Genomic DNA, 19,023 nt, shown 5'->3' with positions numbered 1-19,023 from the left:
AGTAGATGCCTACTTATGTAAGTACCTCATAAGGTAGGTGTACTTGGATAGGTACCCTTAACGGCCTCCTTTGGCGTTGCGAGACTGTTGATCTTAGATTTATGATTGGTCAGGACTTCCCCAGAGCTTCCTTAAGGTTACAGTACCTATATGTAGTGCTAGGCAGGTACATAGAGTACCTACCCACTACCTAGGTACAGCATGGTAAGCGCTTAGAGCAGGGCCGCGACGGAGTCTCCCCCATAACCATTTCATTCAATTACAACAGACGTCATCCGCCTTTAGCAGCAACCATCGAAGGAGTAAAGCCCACCGGTGACACGTATTATTTCATATCAGATAAAATGGTTCAGGTCTGTTCTTCCTTGCTTCTCAGAGATAGGACCACAGCAAGGATCGTCTGATGCCCCAAGACTCCAGAAGAGGGGATAGCCAAGGGTGCAATGGAGACGGAGTGTGATTGGAGTGGGCGGAACATGTAGAGCACGCATCAGCTTCTCACTACCTATCTATGGGTGTCTCAGCAGGACTTGCTCTATAGGCATAATTCTGACCCCTTGAATCACCAAGCTGACCTGCGCACACGCTGTCCGTACAAGTCTTCACTGGCATCAAAGCTGACCGCTATGCTATCTCACAGCCACATCATCCAGAAGACCGCCTCCACCTACGATTGCATCGTACTCAGCCGGTGGTATTGACGGCACAAGAGTAAGCCATCTGCTATGTGCGGCGCCGTACTGGTTCTAGAAGAACGTAACGCTTACATCTCTTCTATAGACTAGTGGAGATTCGGGCAGCGCAGAGGACTTTCGAGGGTGCTTACATGCGGACTGCCCTATCACAGTTCAGCTTTGCCCTAATCATCCTCAAGATCTTCACTTCCGAGTTCTACGCAATCGGTGCGTTATTCGCCGTCTATGGGGCAACAGTGATGTTATGCGCCTTGTTGCGTCGGTACGAAGGCAACAGGCAGTTCTTCAGCATCACAGACAACGAAGGGAAAGTTATGAGCAAGTTTCGCACTTGTAATAATAGCGTCCTGCTACTTACAACGCTGAGCCTCGGCGCATATATCGGCCTGATTATTCTGACCTGGAACCTGGCGGCTTAAAGGCTTTGCTGCTAGATATGAAGTAGACGAAAATTCATGCGGTATGAAGACAACTCTCCCTGCGTCTTAGAGATACTCAGGTGATAGCAGGCCACGATGATCAGCTAAAGGTTTTGAGACATTTCAAACGCTAGGCCATCGGATGGCGACTAAATACTAGATGCGGTTGTGGAGATAGGTAAACTCGGAGACAGCGGCGAAGCTCTCGATGGGGGAGTACACCGAGGTTGACGTAATATCATCCTATCATAGGATAAAGCATAAGACAGCCCTCCCAAGCTCAATTTTGCCAGCGAATGCCAGCATTTCTCGGCACGTTATCCATACGTCAGAAATAGAAGATAAATGAATTGGAGAAGAAATGCTATATACCCATTCAATTTAGTTACATGCACTGAAAACACTAGGTTAGGTAGTGACATACGAAAATAAAAACCAAGAACTTGTACCGCCTCGGTAGCTTTCCACCCGCATTGAAATATGACACTCCTGCTTGATAAAGAAAAATTCATGAAACAGCAAAACTTTTATAACCCCCTTACCCCTGCTTTTCCTCCCCCAAACATCAAAGCGCACGCTAACTGGTCAGAAGTAAAATAACTTAGAAATCAAATAAAGTGCAGGACGAACTGGGATGACAATGCGGACTCGGTTCAAAGTAGCGATGGGGCTGGAAATGAAATGATAAGAATGTTTACATAGTTGGTAACACGTCACGTCACGCGCTACGGTGACACTGACCACCACTACACTACCATCGTCACCAACCATGTCCATACCCATAACCATGGGCTTAGATAGTGTGTGTAGTTGGTCCTTGCTTGCGTATTAGTGCAGCACACAGCACGGCAGCGGGAATTGGACAAGCGGAACGGGACGAAACGAAACGGCACGGGATGGTCAGAAACGCCCACACGGGACTGCTTTAGGTCGGTATAGCTGTCTGTCAGCCAGTCTGCCTGCCTGCCATCTTTTTTTCAGACGTCGCAGGAGACCCTAGCAATAGCGACTGAGCCGTCGGGTCGCGTGAGTCGACGACCACAGTGCATGAGTACTTATGTATAGGGGGCCACCTCTTGATGTCAGTCGTTCGTTCAATACTTCTTGAGAAGCTTTCGTAAATGACATTTCTTATTTTGTGCGAGCGCTCGATCAGGTGTTGGGCTCTGGATCACACACTTTTCGTTCTTCTCTTTTGTTATTAAATTTCTCTTCTTTTTTTTTTTTTTTTTTTTTTTTTTTGGGTTAATTTGTTTGCTTCTTGGCTCCTCTGTCTTTGTAGCCGAACCAACGCATCTGAGGCACTCGGCTCGCTTCCGGTTATCACCAGGTTCGAACGCGCCGCGAGTTCTACTGATAGAAGTTCTCGGTGGACAGGCCAGGGAAAACGAAAGTTTCCGGTCCAAAGGCTGGCAAGGCGGGGCAACACAATCATCTCCCGTAATAAGTTCCGTCCATCTGGGAATGGGTTTGGCCTGTCGGCGGCACGTGCTGTCCTCCTTCCGCGTACCAAGGCTGATAGGGCTGCTGCCATGTCGTATAAGAGGTCGCTGGGGTTGTCTCAATGCTCGTTGGCTGGTATACCTCTGAGGCGACCGAGGCTTTCCTCTCGTATGTTCGGCTCGGCGTCATCGCGTATTGCACCGGATGCTCTCCGCTAAAGGACATCGACCTTGTTGGTTGCTGGTACGGGGGCCACGCGTCTTCAGATCGAGATGTACCCTCCGAGCTGATAGTTGCTTCTAGAGGGGATGTTGCCCACGTTGTAGACGCCTGTGACGCCGGCACTGGATAAGGAGCATAGCCTGGGGCTACGGGTGATTCGGGTGGATAACTTCTCCACGGCGTGTTGATGTCTCCCTGCTTCGGTACAGGACTCATCGTCGTCGATGCCCAGTTATCCATGCCTTGGTCGTAGCTGAATGATCTGGTCCCGTGTGCTCCCGGTCTGACTGAAAAACATTTAGTTGCGGGCTATAGCCAGCAATAAGCTAGGGTAGAACCTACGCTTGGAGTCTTCGAGGTATGAATCTGGCCTCATTGCTGGCGGTCTCATATCATGACTCGCCGGCACGGCACTTCCATGATAAGACTGATGGGTTTGTATGTTACCAGGATGGTTCGGTGCGATCGGTGGCGGCGAAGCCGCAGACCCTATCATCGCCTTGGGAAGTGGTTTCGACCCAGCCTTTACCGTGGAGGAAGGCGGTTGCTGATCTACGGCATAGAACTGACAGTCTTTCTTGAGTCTGATGCACTGACTACAGCGTCCGTCATCTTTCACGGGTTGACACCTGATCTTCCGTTTTCGACAGTTCCCTAACAAGTTGTTCAGCATCATCCAAGAGCTCCTTGAATTCCATACACCGACACTACATACCGCAAGCCATGTTCGTCCTTGCGTATCCGAGTCTGTTCCTCTTCTTTTCTCCAGAGAGACCAAGGGGCTCTGTGTCGGGTTCGTTCATCCCCTGTGGTCTCACGTTAGGGGTCGAGTAGGTTCTTCTTAGTTTGAAGGCTTTTGACATGGACTCTCGTCGTTTGGCAAGGGGGCTGTGAGTGGCCGGGGATGGGTACGCTGATAGTGGGTGAGGAGGAGCTGGATGTTGTGCTGGAAAAGGTGGTGCTGAAGGGACTGATGGTTGCTGGAGATGTCTTACCTCCATGATGGAGCTTGTCGATGGCAGATAGCTAGACATGTAGGTCGAGTGTGACATGTCCATCGTGGCGCTATTATGGGGTGATGATGAATAGTGGAAAGACATTGTAGACTGCATGCAACAAACCGTTGGGTTCCAAGATAAGATGCGGAAGAATCCACCGGCAATGTTGGCTCGATCTGCGATAACCCGAAATAAATTGCCACGCTGACAGTCTGATCTCAACTGGCTTCAGTCCCGGTCTATATAAATATTTGGCAAAGGCACCGGATTATGTCGATGAGCGCGAAACGATGCTCGATTATTCCACCACTGACGTCTCCGATTGATAGGTGAGTCTTTCCCAAACCTTCATTCCTCGCTCTGCAAGCGCCGGCTCTAACGAACGAGATTATAAGACTGCTATAATGCTACAGAACAGGGTGGTGGAGAGGTATCAATGTGGGCCAATGGATTTTGTAGATGACACCGATGCCCCAGGACTGGAGCTGTGTCGTTATCAAATAGCTGCCCGAGGTATCGTCCAAGATATGCAGTGGCCAGGGTTGTTGGTCACAGAATCCTAAGGAATCGGCGTGTATGCTATCCACACCTTAATGGCCTCTTATTCTAGGGTTATCACCAAGATGGTGAACCGCGGATGATACAGATCGAAGGATCCTTCCCAAACCTAGCAAGTGTAAGTCTCTGGTCCGATCGATGGTCATGGCAGTGGGGATATCGGGCCTGAAACTGTGGACGGAGAGTCATAGTTGAATAAGACAGCACTATATCAGACTCGAGGAGGGACTAACTTAGGGGCGCTCGCCGTTGTCACCCGCAGGGGCGTTACCGGCCAAACCTCGCTTGACCGAGCTGTCGACCAGTTCCGATATTCAAGAACTATAGTACCTTAACACCACCATTGACAATCCGGTGGATTCAGGGTCTCAGGGTTTCGAATATTAGCGAAGACTATCAGGCGGCGCTTTGTCGAAGTCTAATAACATGAAGATCTCCCGTTGAAAGGGTGGTCGCTTAATGAACGTGTTAGCAGACAAATAATAGCCAGAACGAAGTAAGAGTAAGCCAAAATGTATAGTAGCTGTGGTAATCAGTTGGGTTTTATAACCCGTGAGGCGATGGTACAGGAGATATACACACACTACTCGATGCTGAAGACACGCGGACCGAATCGAGGCCTTGGAGCTGTATATTCCTAAACCGTAGCGAATCAATTAAAACCTCTAGCCTTGGTTCACTTTAATCTTTATAATGAACATAATATCGAAAGCGACGAGATTTCAATAAATAGAGCACTAACGGGTAAGAATGGCCGGGAGCTCACACTGCCAGCCTCAACCAGGCCCAGCAGGAACACTCGTCTATGACTATGGCATTCTGGCAAAAAATAAATCTATCCAATATGAAACCTGGAGCCCCGGATTATTTTGCCTCAATATCAATTACTTGAGACACATAGGGTCTACTATGAACCGGGCCTCAATCTGCTACCTGGTTCGATAGCAAGCCCTGGCTCGAGCCCAGCTTGACCCAACTCCATTCAGGAGAAGTGATAGAGTAACAAGTTACGCGGCTACACCCTTTGGCGATCTTGAGAGACGTCCCACAATTTCATTGTTGAAATCGTTGGTGCTTAGATGTGCCCGATCAGTCGCTTTGCAGACTCATCGCATGCTCAACGGCGGGCCACCAAAAGCGAGAGGAGGTACTAATTATCGAGGTTAAGTCCGAAATCATGCACGGCGATCTAGAGCTCCTATGACGTTCTCGTACGTCTGCTCGGGAGTTTGCGCTTCCTATGCCGCTTGATCCTCATCCGAAAGCCTCACGATGCGCCCGGGATCTTGCATAAGAAAGGCGAGTGGTTCAGACGACAAGCATTCATGGGTGCGATCATTGCAGTGGATCCTTTGACCATCCCTTCGGAACTTGGCGAGAGATACAGTCAGAGACTCAAGGTTGCGATAGAATGAACTAGCTCTTCCAGACCTCGCGAAGCAGCTCGCTCATTTGGCTCTTCACATTTTTCCAGAGTCACTTTATGTCCGGCACTCTACACCTAGAGTGTACTGTCGTATCTGTCGCTGCAGGTGCGGAGTATCTTGATCGATGCCAGCTCAAATCCCTGCACCCGGCCTGTCGATCCCGGCTCCAGGTCGCGCCACAGCATATACATCAGCAAAAAAGCCAAAAGTCCTGGTTACAAAAGGGACCAATGTAATGGCTTCAAATGGCTGGGGGGTACCTTTTACCAATGCACTGCCAAAAAGCCAGGAAAACTATAAGCCAGAATAGGCTGAACCGGATAGTAGAAGAAATGTTTGACAAGCTATAATCTCTCGTATTGCCCTCTTCTGAGAGCTCGATCGGGCCGTTCTCCTTCATATCCAGTCCTGTTGGGCGACACAACCAGCGTGGTTACTTGGTAGTTAATAAGGGGACACTTGGCGGCTCTGGCCTTCAATTATTTTCCCCTTAATATCTAGACCCTACATAACGAAGGGTGGAATAAATTGCAGCTTTCAACCACATTGTGCTCGTGTTTACTCATGCTCTAGCCGTATTATCGCCATATAGCTTTGCTAGGACGTGAAGGAATAGCGATTGTGTTTTCGCTTCCCTTATGAAACCGTAGTAGTGGTCTCGGCAAGTCGAAAGGACACCACAGGATCCGCCAAGTCGGTACCTGCGAGAAATTTCGACATGCAGACGGCTGTGAGGTACAGTCACTTTGACCTGCATCGTGCGCCGCGCAGATGTGGTCGCCCACAGTGGCATGCCGCCCGCTCTCCAGAGTACACTACACCACACATGCGTGAATAGGTATGGATTGCGCTTGTTGATGGTTACTTGGTGCTGGTATGATTTACGGTGCCCGCTGGAGACGCGATGTTACCTGAAGCCGCTGCCTTATCCATCCGGGATGACATAGGATGAACGAGATCTATTCAATGTCATGCAACGTCAGGCTAGGCCTGCCATTGCTTAATCACAGCTTGTAACCCAAGAACCCCAGCGCCGATCAGAATGACGTTACGCCTTACGGGGGAGTGCCTTTCTTTGCTGACGAATAACTCCACCAACACGCGACAAGCTCCAAAATGCAATAAATTGGAATCGCATCCACCAAGTGTTAGTGCGATGCATTTTGTGTTAGGCGATCAAACTTGAATCCTCACGTTGCTGATGGTGTCGAAGCTGGCGTCCTTATGTGATGGTCAGCTTCTTTCATGGTCCGATGATGACATCCATCCAACTCGTATTTTCATGCGGACAGATGCTGAAGTTGGTAATTTAAGATCGACTCTGCGTATCTCGCCTCGGCTCTAGGTGTTCCGCGCTTACACACATCAACAGCCTTGTTTGCCCACAAATGGAAAATGTCTATTCGTAACGTCATTTCTTGGGAGGTCCTCGATTTTCGAATGGAGGCGCGGGGTAATTTTGTCTTGGCACCGACGACGCGTAACAGAATGCATTGAAATTCAATGGGTCATTCGACTAAATGAACAGGGGCGTAAGTCATCAGCCAAGATCTGATCAGTATTCAGCTACAGTACCGAACCCACAAAGGAGAGAAATTCTCAGCTATTTTGCTACCAGCTCGTCTTCGGTAACGTAACCCCGGAAGCGCATAGGACCGGACTACTACCTGTATTTACATAGTAAACAACGAGAATGTAGAGCATCCAGAGGATTGAATGCCACGGATAGTAGCGGAGGCCGAGACATGAATGAACTATATCTGCATAGAGCCTCGTTTGGGGCATATCTGGCTTTTGTTGTGTGATCCTCTTTTAGCCAGAATTCCATTGGGAGAAGCGGTTGGTCCCGTTATGGAATGAATAGACTAGGATGGTGAACCAACATCCTGGAAAGTCGGTCGGGTGCCCGGGCCTGGGCCACACATCAACGGCGCTGAAATAATTTATTTTCGGCATGGGTACCCTTCCCCTGTTCGGCTTCCCGGACCATCATCTACGATTACTAGCCGCTCGAGAACATCTACATGTCTTATAGGAGCCACCTCGTCATAGCCTCAACAAGCCAACGTCCTGCTATTAATTGAATATTAAGTGCACAATCCCAAATTTCCGTTTGATTGAAAAAGGTAAGAGGATTGAGATTTACTTGTAGAGGTGAATAAGATTTTGATTGCTTCTCGAACCCAGTATAATCAGACGGCATAGGGCCGATCTGTAGACTGAGACAACAATCCTTGTCTTCTAGCAGCAATCCGAGTCGCTGCTCCAGCGGCTGAATGAGGCTACCGTATGACTCATGATGATTCTCACTTGCCTAGTCTTGAGCTTGAATCGGTCGGCGTGAAAGCTGGGTCTAGATGCATCCTAGTGAATGTGTAGATAAGAGCTGAAGTTTGGAAGGCTGGTGTACACTTCGTCCAGGAACAGCCTCTCCACGCTAGCTCCAGACTCTACTACTACAGCGTTAAAGAGGCAATGCCGATCAATACGACCTTATTAGACACATGCCGCAAACCGCAAGCAGTCTGCCTTCGGATATCAACTTCTGATACATATCTAAAGACTCCTGTATGAGTTTGAAACCTGGCGTGGTCACAGTTTGCTTTTTGTGAACTAGTGTTCTGCGAGATCTAAGTCAGCTAAGTATGGTCATTCCGTAGATCTGCGGGTGACGGTGTGGCGTCATAATAGAAGATCTCGGTTCTAAGTTCGAATAAGTAGGTTGTATCAGCACCTAATTCAGATCGGGCCAATAGAGCTATGCAAGATAAGATTTGCCAAAAGAAATCAGTGTCTATGTTTCAAATAGCCACCAAAACTAGAACGTCCAGAAGCCATGGCGTGAATAAGGCATGTAACGTGCTGGCACGTTTTAGAGAATAGCCTTATGCCCCTAATAGTAAGCATGTCTGGCTACGGCGAAAGACATTGAGCACGTGGCCGATGTACTGTAAATAGTCCTAAAGCTTTGTGTTCTTTGATGCTAGTTCGAGTTCCTTTCTAATTGGCCCCAAGCCATTGCTGCTCCCGAATCGCCCGAATCTGAAACTACAATTACCCGTATCACGATGTGAATCACGCTATATTGCTAATACCAAGTGGAACTATTTGTACTAGTATATGCCAGAAAGACCTTGGCCAAAGACAGCTCAATAGACGTTGACTCGGCAGCTATCACATAAACTATAGCTCAAAGACATCATGTGCTTTCCCTCGCCCGGGGGTCATACGTTCTCTCATTCATCGAGTAGTGTTCTGTTACAGTACAGTACTATATAGTGAGTGCAGAGACGTCAAGCCCTCGACTTGATAACTCGTCGTTACCTTTTGGTAGCGCAATGGCATAGGTACTGCATTCCTTATGTCGTTCCGTGACATGTTCATTATATTGTATTACTAGACACACCTACCTCTTACATGTGTGTCGACTACGCCTTGTGCGCTGTAGATAGCGTGGCCTTCGCATTCAGGCCCAAAAGGCGATCCACGAACACATTAGAAGATATACTTAGTTATACTCACTTCATATCTGCTGAATAAGAATCCAACACTTTTCTTCATTCATGTGCCCTTTACAGAATGCCTCCTTATGTTTCGGCGCCAATCCCGCCATCTGCGACAACATAATAACCGATTGAATTCGCTTCGTATAGTGGTGTTAGCCCGGTATAGACGTGCCGCAAGTATGAAGCGATATATCCCACATACTATGTGTTTACGCATATAGATAACCATATTCCTGGTTCAAATAACCCGGCTTTATTGCGGCCGAGGCTTTCCTGCTTTCCCAAGACTTGTAGCCGCGCATCTGATACACGAACATATTCAGGGGCATACTACCGCCGTCTTTAACCGCCACGTTTGATCAAAGGTTCTGCCGAGGTAGCAATAACCATAAGAAACTTACAGCAGATTCAGACTTTACCGTGATTTAACCAATAATATTAGGTTCCATATGGACATCTGTAGAAGCGACGAAAAGAGGATCCTAAAGACTTTCAGAATAATTATCCTATGAAATATTTTGAACGGATCTGTACATGAAGCCGGCGATTGTAGGACTTCCGGTCAGTGGAAACACATATTGTAAATTCCAAATGCCTCTGAAACATTCCAGTACCTATATTGGATTCGACAGCAGCCCTTTACCAGCATAACACAATAAAGCACCGGGGCCCGCTGTAAGAAGTATTTTGAAACTAAATATGTAATAAAGAGATTATCTCCGCCGACGCTATAAACCCGGGTATGTACTTTGAATAATTCCGGTCTTCAGCCTAGGAGATATTCCACATTTATTTCATCACCAAAGGCGCATGGTGTGATATTTGTGGTAAGTACCCCTTTTGGCCAGAACTCTTGAAGTGGAGTATGAGGAAGCCTCGATGAAGTATTTACCATGTTGACTATTACAGGATGTAGACAAAGAAAGTACATATGTCATTAAGTATTTAGCCACCACAATTGGGAAGTCAAGCTCTGGAAATGATGATATCCCTCACGACTTTTACTTCTGAATCAGCTACGATAGACATATAGAGCTCAACGATGCGCATTTATCGGAAAAGCGAGAAGGCTAAAAAGACGCGTGTAAGACAACAGAGGGATTAGAAAAGGAGTCGAGGCCATAAAACCGGGAGCTGATGTCTCATGCACCCACGAACTATTCTACATGCCACAAACAGTACCCGCTACGAGGCTTGGCCAACACAAAGGAAAGTTCCCGGTAAAAAAATATTCGAGTCCCTAGACGAGGGTATCTATACATTTTCTAAGTATATTGCCTATGATGGTGGTTCACGAGCAAGGGTCTTCTTAGGTACGTGCGTAATTTCACACCCTTAGCGCTCACTAGGTTTGTCGCTTACACAGGTAGAGACGACCACACCGTATCTGCCACAGCCTGGTACATGTGACCAAGGAAAAGGGTGCCACAACGAGCTGTATATGAACACACTAGATGATGACATGGAGTGAAGGGGTGGAGGCTCGCCTAGCACAAAGGAGCACCAACACACACACCAGTATTGATCTGACTGTATTCATTCGTTTCTCATCTAGGCCACTCACGTATAATATTGTGCGCTTGAATCCTTTCCGTTGGCCAAATCTGGATATGAGGGGCTGAACTAACACTATACATCCGAGGCGTCCGTCATGTGTCAACAGTATCACAAGCTTCAGAGATACTACTACGTTGCTTTGATGCACGACGAAGTTGGAGTCTTTGATAATAGAGATTACTTATATATAAGACAAACGAGACTTGTTCAAGCAAAGCAGAAGGTCCGACCGAACGACTAAATCCTGCCCTTCCCTAACCTTATGATTATTAAGGCACACAACGAGCCACCTATATCCCAACATAATACATACAAGTTTACATACATAAATGCATACACGCCGATGCGTATTTATAGAACACCTTGTCTTGTTCTATCACGACCGTGATCCAAAGCAAACATTCTCTTTGCTAGCTAGGATGGAATATAGCCACGTAGTCACCTAATAGTAGGCAAACCACCCGTGATGTTTTTCGTAGGGAGAGAGGACGACCTCACCCCTGGCCTGGGCACGCGCCTAAAGTGCGAGAGGATCGGTATGCGGCGTATCCGAGGCTTCTCGCGCTCAAGCTTGCGCGTCTCGGGGACGATGTCGATTACAGGTTCAAAGGTAGCGCGACGTCCCAGAGTCGCGTCGGACGGGAATGAGCGCAGCGTTGAGGTCGCAGAGAGCGGGCTGCTTTCCTTGTCGGCCGTGTCGACGAAGGTCGTACGCAGGAAATCGAGGAATGAGTCGACGTCTTGCCTCGTGGACATTGCCCCGAGGCTGGCGCGGACAATACTACAAGGTGAGAAGGTGTTAGCAAGCCTCCTTTCCCTGAATACGAAGTATGGGGGGAAGAGGGAGAGCGTAGTAAGAGAACTTACCCTGTGGGAAGTCCGTGGAGGACGGATATCCCGTTTGAGCCACAATGGTGGCCAGCTGAGAGAGCGCGCTCAGTCATCCACGGCTCATAGCCCAAGAGGGAAAAGATGCCGCCAGGATTGCAGACGCCTATGCTGATGTAAGCTCTTGTGCGTTGCGCCACCACCGGCTAACAGGGTAAGGGTTGAGTTCGTTACCTCCAGATCGAACATAGAAACCGGCGCTGTTCGCTATACGTTCTACATCTGTGTACGACAGGTAGCCTCCGCCTGAAGAAATCATGTTGAAGGCGATGGCAGAGCCTTGCTTGCTCGAGTTGCCAAAATCTCTGTTCTCAGAATAGACGTGACACGCAGGGCGTCCATTGGCATGGCGTAATCCAGCCATGCCACGATGTAACTGGTCGGTCAGGTAAGATGTGTGCGCTGAAATGGTTCTCATTGATCCGTATAATTGCAGATGTACATCAACCGCCTCACCGAGGGCAAGTATGCTGTGGAACGGTAACGTTCCATCTTCGAGACCTTCGTGAAGTTTGTACGTGGGGGCTTGAAGACCCTTTGACCGATGCCATGGAGTGTCGCCGAAGGTGGCGACCATGGAGACTGTGCCTCCCCCAAAATATTTGCGGAGGGCGAGGATATGACCTGACTCCTTTCGCACAACTAATGCCCCTACGTCGGGAAACCCGAATATCTTGTATAGAGAGAAACATGTAAAGTCGGGGGCTCGGTCAGGATCCTGAAAGATGTTCTCCATTGGGTACGTCATGGCAAGTGCAGCGGCATCTAGTAGTGTGTATGTGCTCTGCAGAGATTCGGAGTGACGTGCTCGATATGACCACGATAGCGGTAATCTCCGTCCAGTCATGTTGGATTGACCGGGATAGGCAAACAAGCCGAGACCGTTGGGGTTCTGACGGTTGGTGAATGCATTCTCTGGGTATTGTAGCCAATCTTCGACTTCTTGGTCGCTTTCGAAACAGTGAAATTGCCCGTATGTAAGCTCTCTCACACCAACGATGCTAGTATGAGCATCCTTATGGTAACCATACCAGAACTTGCCATCTTTGGTTTTTTCTCCGAGGTCTCTGAAGCAGTCAGCTACAAGCTTCACCGCCGCCGTGGCGTTTGCAACAAATATGAGGTCGAATTCTTTGGAACTGGCGCCAAAAAAGCCGAGAAGCTTTTCACGAACGTGGTCAACAACGTCGCCGGATAGTCTTGCAGGAGAACTTTCCGAGTGTGGGTTGCCATATAAGTTTGTTATCATCTTTGATGCAAACCCTTCTACAAGAGACCTTGCATAAATTGTTGCACCGCCATGATCGAGATAAACGCCTAGTTCGTATTAGCAGGCGGATTGTAAAAGGTTTTGATTGTGGCTATAATTTACCATCGCTCATATGAGGATACTCTTTCTATTCCGTGTTATGGTAAGCACACATCTTCAATTATGTTTATCCCTAGGAGAGTAGGAATGGATAAAGGCAACGACATGCAATTGCCGAGTAAATAAATCAAAAGAAAAACAGCTGAGACGAGCAGAGAATACTGACCTGTCGTAGAGCCTCGACGTTAGAATTGTACTCTTTGGCTGTCATTTTGGGGGGTTGAAAAAAAAACAAGGCGTGAATGAGATGATGACCATATAAGGCTATCAATGGCCTGCCGATGTAAGGGTAGTGACGTTTATGTAGGCTGATTGCAGTTCCGTGATTCAGACGAAAACAAAGCCAACATTAAAAGCCACGGGATTTGAACAGAAGCGTGCGACTTGAATCAATGTCTTGTTTTGGGCCGAGTTCCAGGACCACATGGAATGGCCTTAAGCTCAGACACCTTTTCAGTCTAGCCTTGTGATGGACAATAGGGTCACAAAGACAACTGTATAGAGAACTTGCCGACCACCAGACACTATTTATTAGATTCAATAAACGCTAAGGAGAAATATAGGTGGATGGCCCCACGGCTATTGCAGAGACATCAGGTAGTTCTTCGGGCCTACCTATTACTCAGCGATGAACCCCTTCACCACTCTGTGTTGGTCCGATGCGATGTACAAGGATATCACTCGATACCACTTTGTAATGGTGGGCTATCATGCACGGTTGACTGTGATAACCGCTCTACGATCCATCGGCTGTGTAATGAGTCCTATTCAGACCACTTCGTAGCTAACGTCAGCATCTGATTCGTTGGAGTATGACGAGGAGGCATGGTTCGAGTCACAGAGGGCCAGGCGCAAGATGATCGCAACCGACATCCACACAGTCTAGACACTAGCCCCATTAGCTCCCGGTGTTCCTTCAGGTGTGAAGCTGACAGGACGCGGACAAGGCGGAGTATCGTCATCCCACCCTACCTTGAGCCGAGGGTCTGAAGTTCCCAAGGTTATTGGACAGACGAGAGGCTTCACCTCCATTAGCCACCACCTTGATCTCAGGGTCTCTTCCGAGTGGGTGTAGCTTTAACCGGTTGACACCAGTTGACCGAGACTAGGTGTCTATCCTTACTCTGACGGCGATGGAAATATTGGGTGAGGATCGAGATATGGGCTAGTCTTGCGGATATTGCTGAGCGTATGGACATCAGCCGACGACTATTATTTCCAAAAGAGACAGTTCCAAGAAAGAAACCTTTTTCTTCTTCCCCTCAATGATGACAATTAGAGCTCTTGGACAAGCTATGCTTGCTACAACACTTAGTTGATGCGGGGCTAAGGGCCGTTGAACTATCAAGGCGTGCCACTGAGGCCACCGACAACCCCATGAAGCCTAGCAAGACAGGTAATTCAAATCGAGAGGTGTCTTTGTATTGCGCCCACCACGCCAAGTGGCGGATAGGCCCTTGTTGGTGGGTTGAGGTGACTGTTGAAAGAATTGCGTACCAATCTGGCGCTTGTAATCCGGACAAGTTCCCTACTAAGACAGTTAGCAACGTTTAAGGCGATATGACCTGGCCTAAAGGCGCATTTGAGAGCCTCCAAGTAACTGATGTAACTCCGTATGACGATAGGGCCCGCTGGCAATCAGGACTAGCGATTGGCTCGCATGTGTCACGAGCCTGGACATCACCTTAAGCGGTTCGCTCCAGGGTTGGCTGCAGTCTCGCTGCACCTCTTCAACGCAAATACAACCTTGATGTCGGCAGTAGACAGGACCAAGCCTGATTAAGATGCCGTTTACCGTTTTGAGGAATGATCATTGGGGTCTACTTCTCTATCGGGCTGAGCGATCAGGCTTTTTTTTCATACCTGGACTACGGCTCGATGGAATCGACACCTGACGGCTTCCTCGTGATTGCTGTGAGATACGGTACCAAGGTAGCTGGCGTCATTGCTAGTGTCTTCAAGTTCCGGATAGACCATAGATGGATAAGCGTTCATAGAATAGGATGAGATGTGGAAAGCACGTTTAACGCACAGAGACAACACTTGGGAGAAAGGGTTTGGTATATCCACATGATCGTAAGGCGCAAGCACGACGACTGCAGCATTGAGGGATAAAATTTTGATGGGCAAATTTCAAAGACGTGGCACGGACTGTGCAGCAATATCCCAAGGCAATGGTAGCCGTATAGGAGGCGTCCTATTGCTGCCCTAACCCCAGATCCTCGCAAGGTTGGTGCAGCAATATTGCTGGCATCTCAATTAAGGTCGCAGAAATCCAAGTTGTGAGGCCCCCAACGCATGTACTCCATGGCTTGTCATTGGACAGGCGGAGTCCTCACAGGACCCATTCATCAGGGCCAGCACCGTTAGACAGCTGTATAATGCAGGACCCCTGGCCTTAACAGATCCTGTTGCCGTCGCCTTTCGACTTTCGGGTCCCTTGGTTCTGCGCTGGGTTAGGTCCTTCATCGGCAGAATTTCCACTAGCCCTGATAAGCTGATCCTCATCAGTCCCTACCTACCTCTCTGCCTTGTCTGGCAATATCTGACTCGTGAGAGCTACGATAGGCAGACGCCGCGAGCTCCATTGAATGCAGGTCCCCGCATTGCACGAATGCATTGGACATTGGACTGACGTGGACTAATCTCGTTGAAGTTGGTAGACCAAATATGGCCTCGTCCCTAGCCGATTCAGGTGAACCGAGACGCATGCGGCGACGTGAGAGGATCTCGGAAGTTAGACCTCGCATTTGCTATGCATGGTGTGTTACATTAAGCTCAACCTCGACCTTGGCTTCGATGAAGGTCGTAACGTGCGCTAGACAGGGCTAGGCACGGCATATAGGTTGGTACCTATACTATCTGCTACCATATACCATGCGCATCTAGGTAACGTACTACCAGGTAGGGACTCGATAGAGCGTGCCATCCGTGAATCCAATATCTCGATGGTAGGGTCGATTGATGTCGATCTGCCGAATGGCGAAATAGTCGCTCGGCTGGTGAAGGACCAGAATTTAATAATACAGCGCCAATCACACTAGAATCCGCACCTGTTACCACCGCTGGGCCCTGCCTGCGGTTTTGGGCTGGGTGATGCCAATCGATAGAAGCCATCTAGTCGAGTGACGAACCATGCCCGTTGCGGACAATGTCGAGTCCTGGCCTTGTGGGGGAGTGACGCAAAAAGAGCAAATGTTGCAAGAATCGTTCGATAGTACTGAACAAAAGAAACGATGCTGACGATAGAGCATAGCGAGATCGCTGCATCATGTCTTATCTTGGTCCTCGTTGACTTGCGTGGGCTAAGTTCATCATCTGGACCGTTCGGGAAAGTGGATGCCCGGTGCTAGACCGTAAGCATTGCATCTGTTCCAGGTTGGGGTTGGGCGAGCTCTGCCTAGTTTTTTTTTTTCTGCATGGAGGCGTGTAGTGCAAGTACAGATGTACGCACATGCTTTCGTCTATCTGCACCGCTGCTTGCGTACTGGTACATGGAGCAGAATGGAGACACGGAGATGCAGACTGGCTGTGGTGGGCTTGCCCTGTCCTGTGCCTCACGCTCATCCACCCATTGACGGCGCACGATGGGTTAGTGGCACGTGAAGGAGAGGGCTCGCTCGCTTCACGCGGTCTGGCGGTGGAGCATGTCGCCGACTGAAGCCAATCTCTGGTTCTGCTCTGGCGTGCTCTGGCCTTGCCAGGGAGAGATGCTGGTAGAGACTAGTCGGCACGCTGTGGTGGATGCTACGTGGAACAGAAACAGACACTGGGAAGACGTGATGATGGCGCCAGTTTGCACAGCATGTTGAGCATGTTGAGCATACTCGAACCCCTGCAGGTCGAAACGGTGTATCTTTCTGGCAATTGATCGACGGCTCGTAAGATGGAGAGGGTCTTGGCCCTTGGAGAGGATGATATGATTATTGGCAATAGCCAATTACGCCGGTGAAATTACCAGCAGTTGGTGGTGCTGGGTGGCAAGTGTGTGCTGTTGGTGGTGATGAGATCACTCGGCAGTTTGATGGGATTTTGCGGATTGCCAGCATTTGCCCGCTGCTGCTGCTGCTGCTGCTGCTGCAGGCAGTGGGACGCCTGGGGGCCTGACCGCTTAGGCACCTGTGCGTGCACTACCTACTACATAGCAGAGTACATACATAGTATGTACACACTGCACTGACCACACTTCTTCATCGGGGGTCAACCTGGCTGCATGTGATGATAGCAGGGAGCATGGAGCACGGAGCATCTGTCAATGGCCGTGGAGCGTGTAGGGGGTGGAAAATCGCTTTCCGTGCTGCCGATGACGGGACACGAGTGCTCGTCCCGTCCCGCCCGGGACCAACGCCTAGCACGCCTTAGTTTATCAGATCTCCGCCTCGAGGGTTGGCGATCCAGTGTGGCAAAAAAACAAAACGGTACAAGAGTGGCCATATAGCAACGTTTGATCGCTTTCATACATGATTAGATTTGTGTGCATATGTATGTAATATATCAGTAAACTCCGACAAAATTACCCTTATTTAAGCCCATGATACGTGCTATGATACTACCTACCTACCTCCCAAAACAGACATATATAAATAGGCATATAGGAAGGTTGACATATAGGTCCAATTTTACACTTGGTTACGCCGATATGCACGCCGAGCAGTTTTGTTTCTCACGTGAGTCCTTAAGAGTGCAAATATATATCAGAATTCTCGTTTTCGCCAATCTTTTCTACATGTGCTAGCAAACATTGGTCTCCCTTTTATTACATGTAGCCTGCCAATGGCATGTGGGTTCCGCATAATGTTACGGTATTTTCTGTCAACCGGGCGGAAATCTTAAACCAAGTAAGCTCCTCCTGCAGACAGGGTTTTCTTTCGCTTAAGCTCAAGCACCTAAGCGCCGCGACTTCCCAACGTGCCAGATGTCGACCCGTCATTTCCCATTATGTCCTCTGCTAAGATGAATGTGTAGAGCCTAAACGTGGGTGTCTATCAGAAGGCAAGGAAGACGGCTACCAGGGGGAGGAGGGCCAAGCCTGTGATAGGGAGTGTGCCAGCGCCCCCGACAAAGGGAGTAACGTTGTTGTCTGTTGGCATTGGCGTTGAAGAGTCCTGGCATAACCCATCCGTCGTAGAAGTAGCGTTGACACCAGCACAGCGTAACACCGTGAAGTTCGCGCACGTGATGCGTGTCTTGTTAGCGAAGTGGACGACAATGCTGCGGTTGAGAAAGTAGGATCCTGGGCCTTCCTTCATAGCGGTGAAGTCGTCATGGAACTTGGCCTTGAATGGATCCGCCGTGATTTTGCCATACTTCCCACTGAGGTCTCCAACTTGGCACGTTGCCGGATGGGTAGAGTTACAAGCCGGATCCTCGCCGCGGATGAAGGGGTCGAGACTAGAAGAATCCAGGAATTAGCAATTACCGCTTCCGGTAGGGATGTGACTCGTCATTAGATTTCTCGGGAGCGTGCAATACATACTGGGCGAGGGTGTTGGTACAGTTGCCTGAAGCATCAAGCGGGTTGACGTGGAGATGGTAGGCTGGGTATATTGTCAGCGGATGTGTCATTTTACTTCAGAGTAACGAGAACTACCTACTGAATGGCCCACCCTCTTTGGGCAAATTGGAAAAAGTAACCTCAAAGTCGACACCCTTACCCTTGGCGCCCGTAGTAGCCCTCACGGCGCCCTTGACATTGCCATCAAGAGATCCCGAAGCAAAGAATGGCTTTTTGGGGAGCACCGCAATGGCTCCTTTTCCAATGGGGTTATTAGTAACAGCGATTGCATCTCCTAGTAGCTATGTATTCAGAGTAAGCAAATGCAACAATGCAAATACGCCCATCATCGGCGAAAATACGTACACCTGTTGTACCGTTCTGCGCAAGGACACAAGTGCCTAGGATAGCAAGGGAGAGAATATCTGACAACCGCATCGTATAGGG

At 48.9% G+C, this 19,023-nt stretch overlaps 4 protein-coding genes across 4 annotated transcripts; 1 reads left to right on the top strand and 3 right to left on the bottom strand.

Annotated features, from left to right (window-relative positions):
• Window positions 1–443: 443 nt before the first annotated feature.
• Window positions 444–1,114, top strand: F5B22DRAFT_642148 (uncharacterized protein; the record flags this gene model as incomplete). Its single annotated transcript, XM_047978081.1, has 3 exons — window positions 444–456; window positions 600–711; window positions 781–1,114. 3 exons carry the CDS (start codon window positions 444–446, stop codon window positions 1,112–1,114), a joined length of 459 nt encoding a protein of 152 aa, XP_047835353.1.
• A 995-nt stretch (window positions 1,115–2,109) lies between these two features.
• Window positions 2,110–3,879, bottom strand: F5B22DRAFT_657204 (uncharacterized protein; the record flags this gene model as incomplete). Its single annotated transcript, XM_047980024.1, has 3 exons — window positions 2,110–3,066; window positions 3,122–3,433; window positions 3,495–3,879. The coding sequence occupies 3 exons, from the start codon at window positions 3,877–3,879 to the stop codon at window positions 2,546–2,548; spliced, it is 1,218 nt and encodes a 405-aa protein (XP_047835352.1). The 3' UTR covers window positions 2,110–2,545.
• A 7,197-nt stretch (window positions 3,880–11,076) lies between these two features.
• On the bottom strand, window positions 11,077–13,471 carry F5B22DRAFT_262967 (PLP-dependent transferase). Its single transcript, XM_047970115.1, has 5 exons — window positions 13,249–13,471; window positions 13,086–13,110; window positions 11,888–13,030; window positions 11,693–11,819; window positions 11,077–11,606 (listed from the first exon to the last, which is right to left on the bottom strand). The coding sequence occupies exons 1-5, from the start codon at window positions 13,291–13,293 to the stop codon at window positions 11,264–11,266; spliced, it is 1,683 nt and encodes a 560-aa protein (XP_047835351.1). The 5' UTR covers window positions 13,294–13,471; the 3' UTR covers window positions 11,077–11,263.
• A 4,596-nt stretch (window positions 13,472–18,067) lies between these two features.
• F5B22DRAFT_633338 (superoxide dismutase) lies at window positions 18,068–19,014 on the bottom strand (the record flags this gene model as incomplete). The annotated part of the gene is made up of 4 exons (XM_047976820.1): window positions 18,068–18,473; window positions 18,559–18,619; window positions 18,677–18,878; window positions 18,943–19,014. 4 exons carry the CDS (start codon window positions 19,012–19,014, stop codon window positions 18,068–18,070), a joined length of 741 nt encoding a protein of 246 aa, XP_047835350.1.
• Between the last annotated feature and the right edge of the window lie 9 nt (window positions 19,015–19,023).

This window comes from Xylaria bambusicola (genome assembly GCF_022495145.1).
Source record: "Xylaria bambusicola strain CBS 139988 unplaced genomic scaffold F5B22scaffold_3, whole genome shotgun sequence".
NCBI lineage: Eukaryota > Fungi > Ascomycota > Sordariomycetes > Xylariales > Xylariaceae > Xylaria > Xylaria bambusicola.
The sequence above is the reverse complement of the archived record's forward strand: the minus strand, read 5'-3'. Positions and strand labels throughout refer to the sequence as shown.

What these genes read in the sequence shown, in the direction of transcription:
- F5B22DRAFT_262967 (XM_047970115.1), bottom strand. Translation starts at nt 13,293, where the DNA reads ATGACAGCCAAAGAGTACAATTCTAACGTCGAGGCTCTACGACAG. An exon ending in TTTCTATGTTCGATCTGGAG is followed by an intron (nt 11,820 to 11,887) that starts GTAACGAACTCA and finishes ACATCAGCATAG; the next exon opens with GCGTCTGCAATCCTGGCGGC. An exon ending in CTCCACGGACTTCCCACAGG is followed by an intron (nt 11,607 to 11,692) that starts GTAAGTTCTCTT and finishes CTCACCTTGTAG; the next exon opens with TATTGTCCGCGCCAGCCTCG.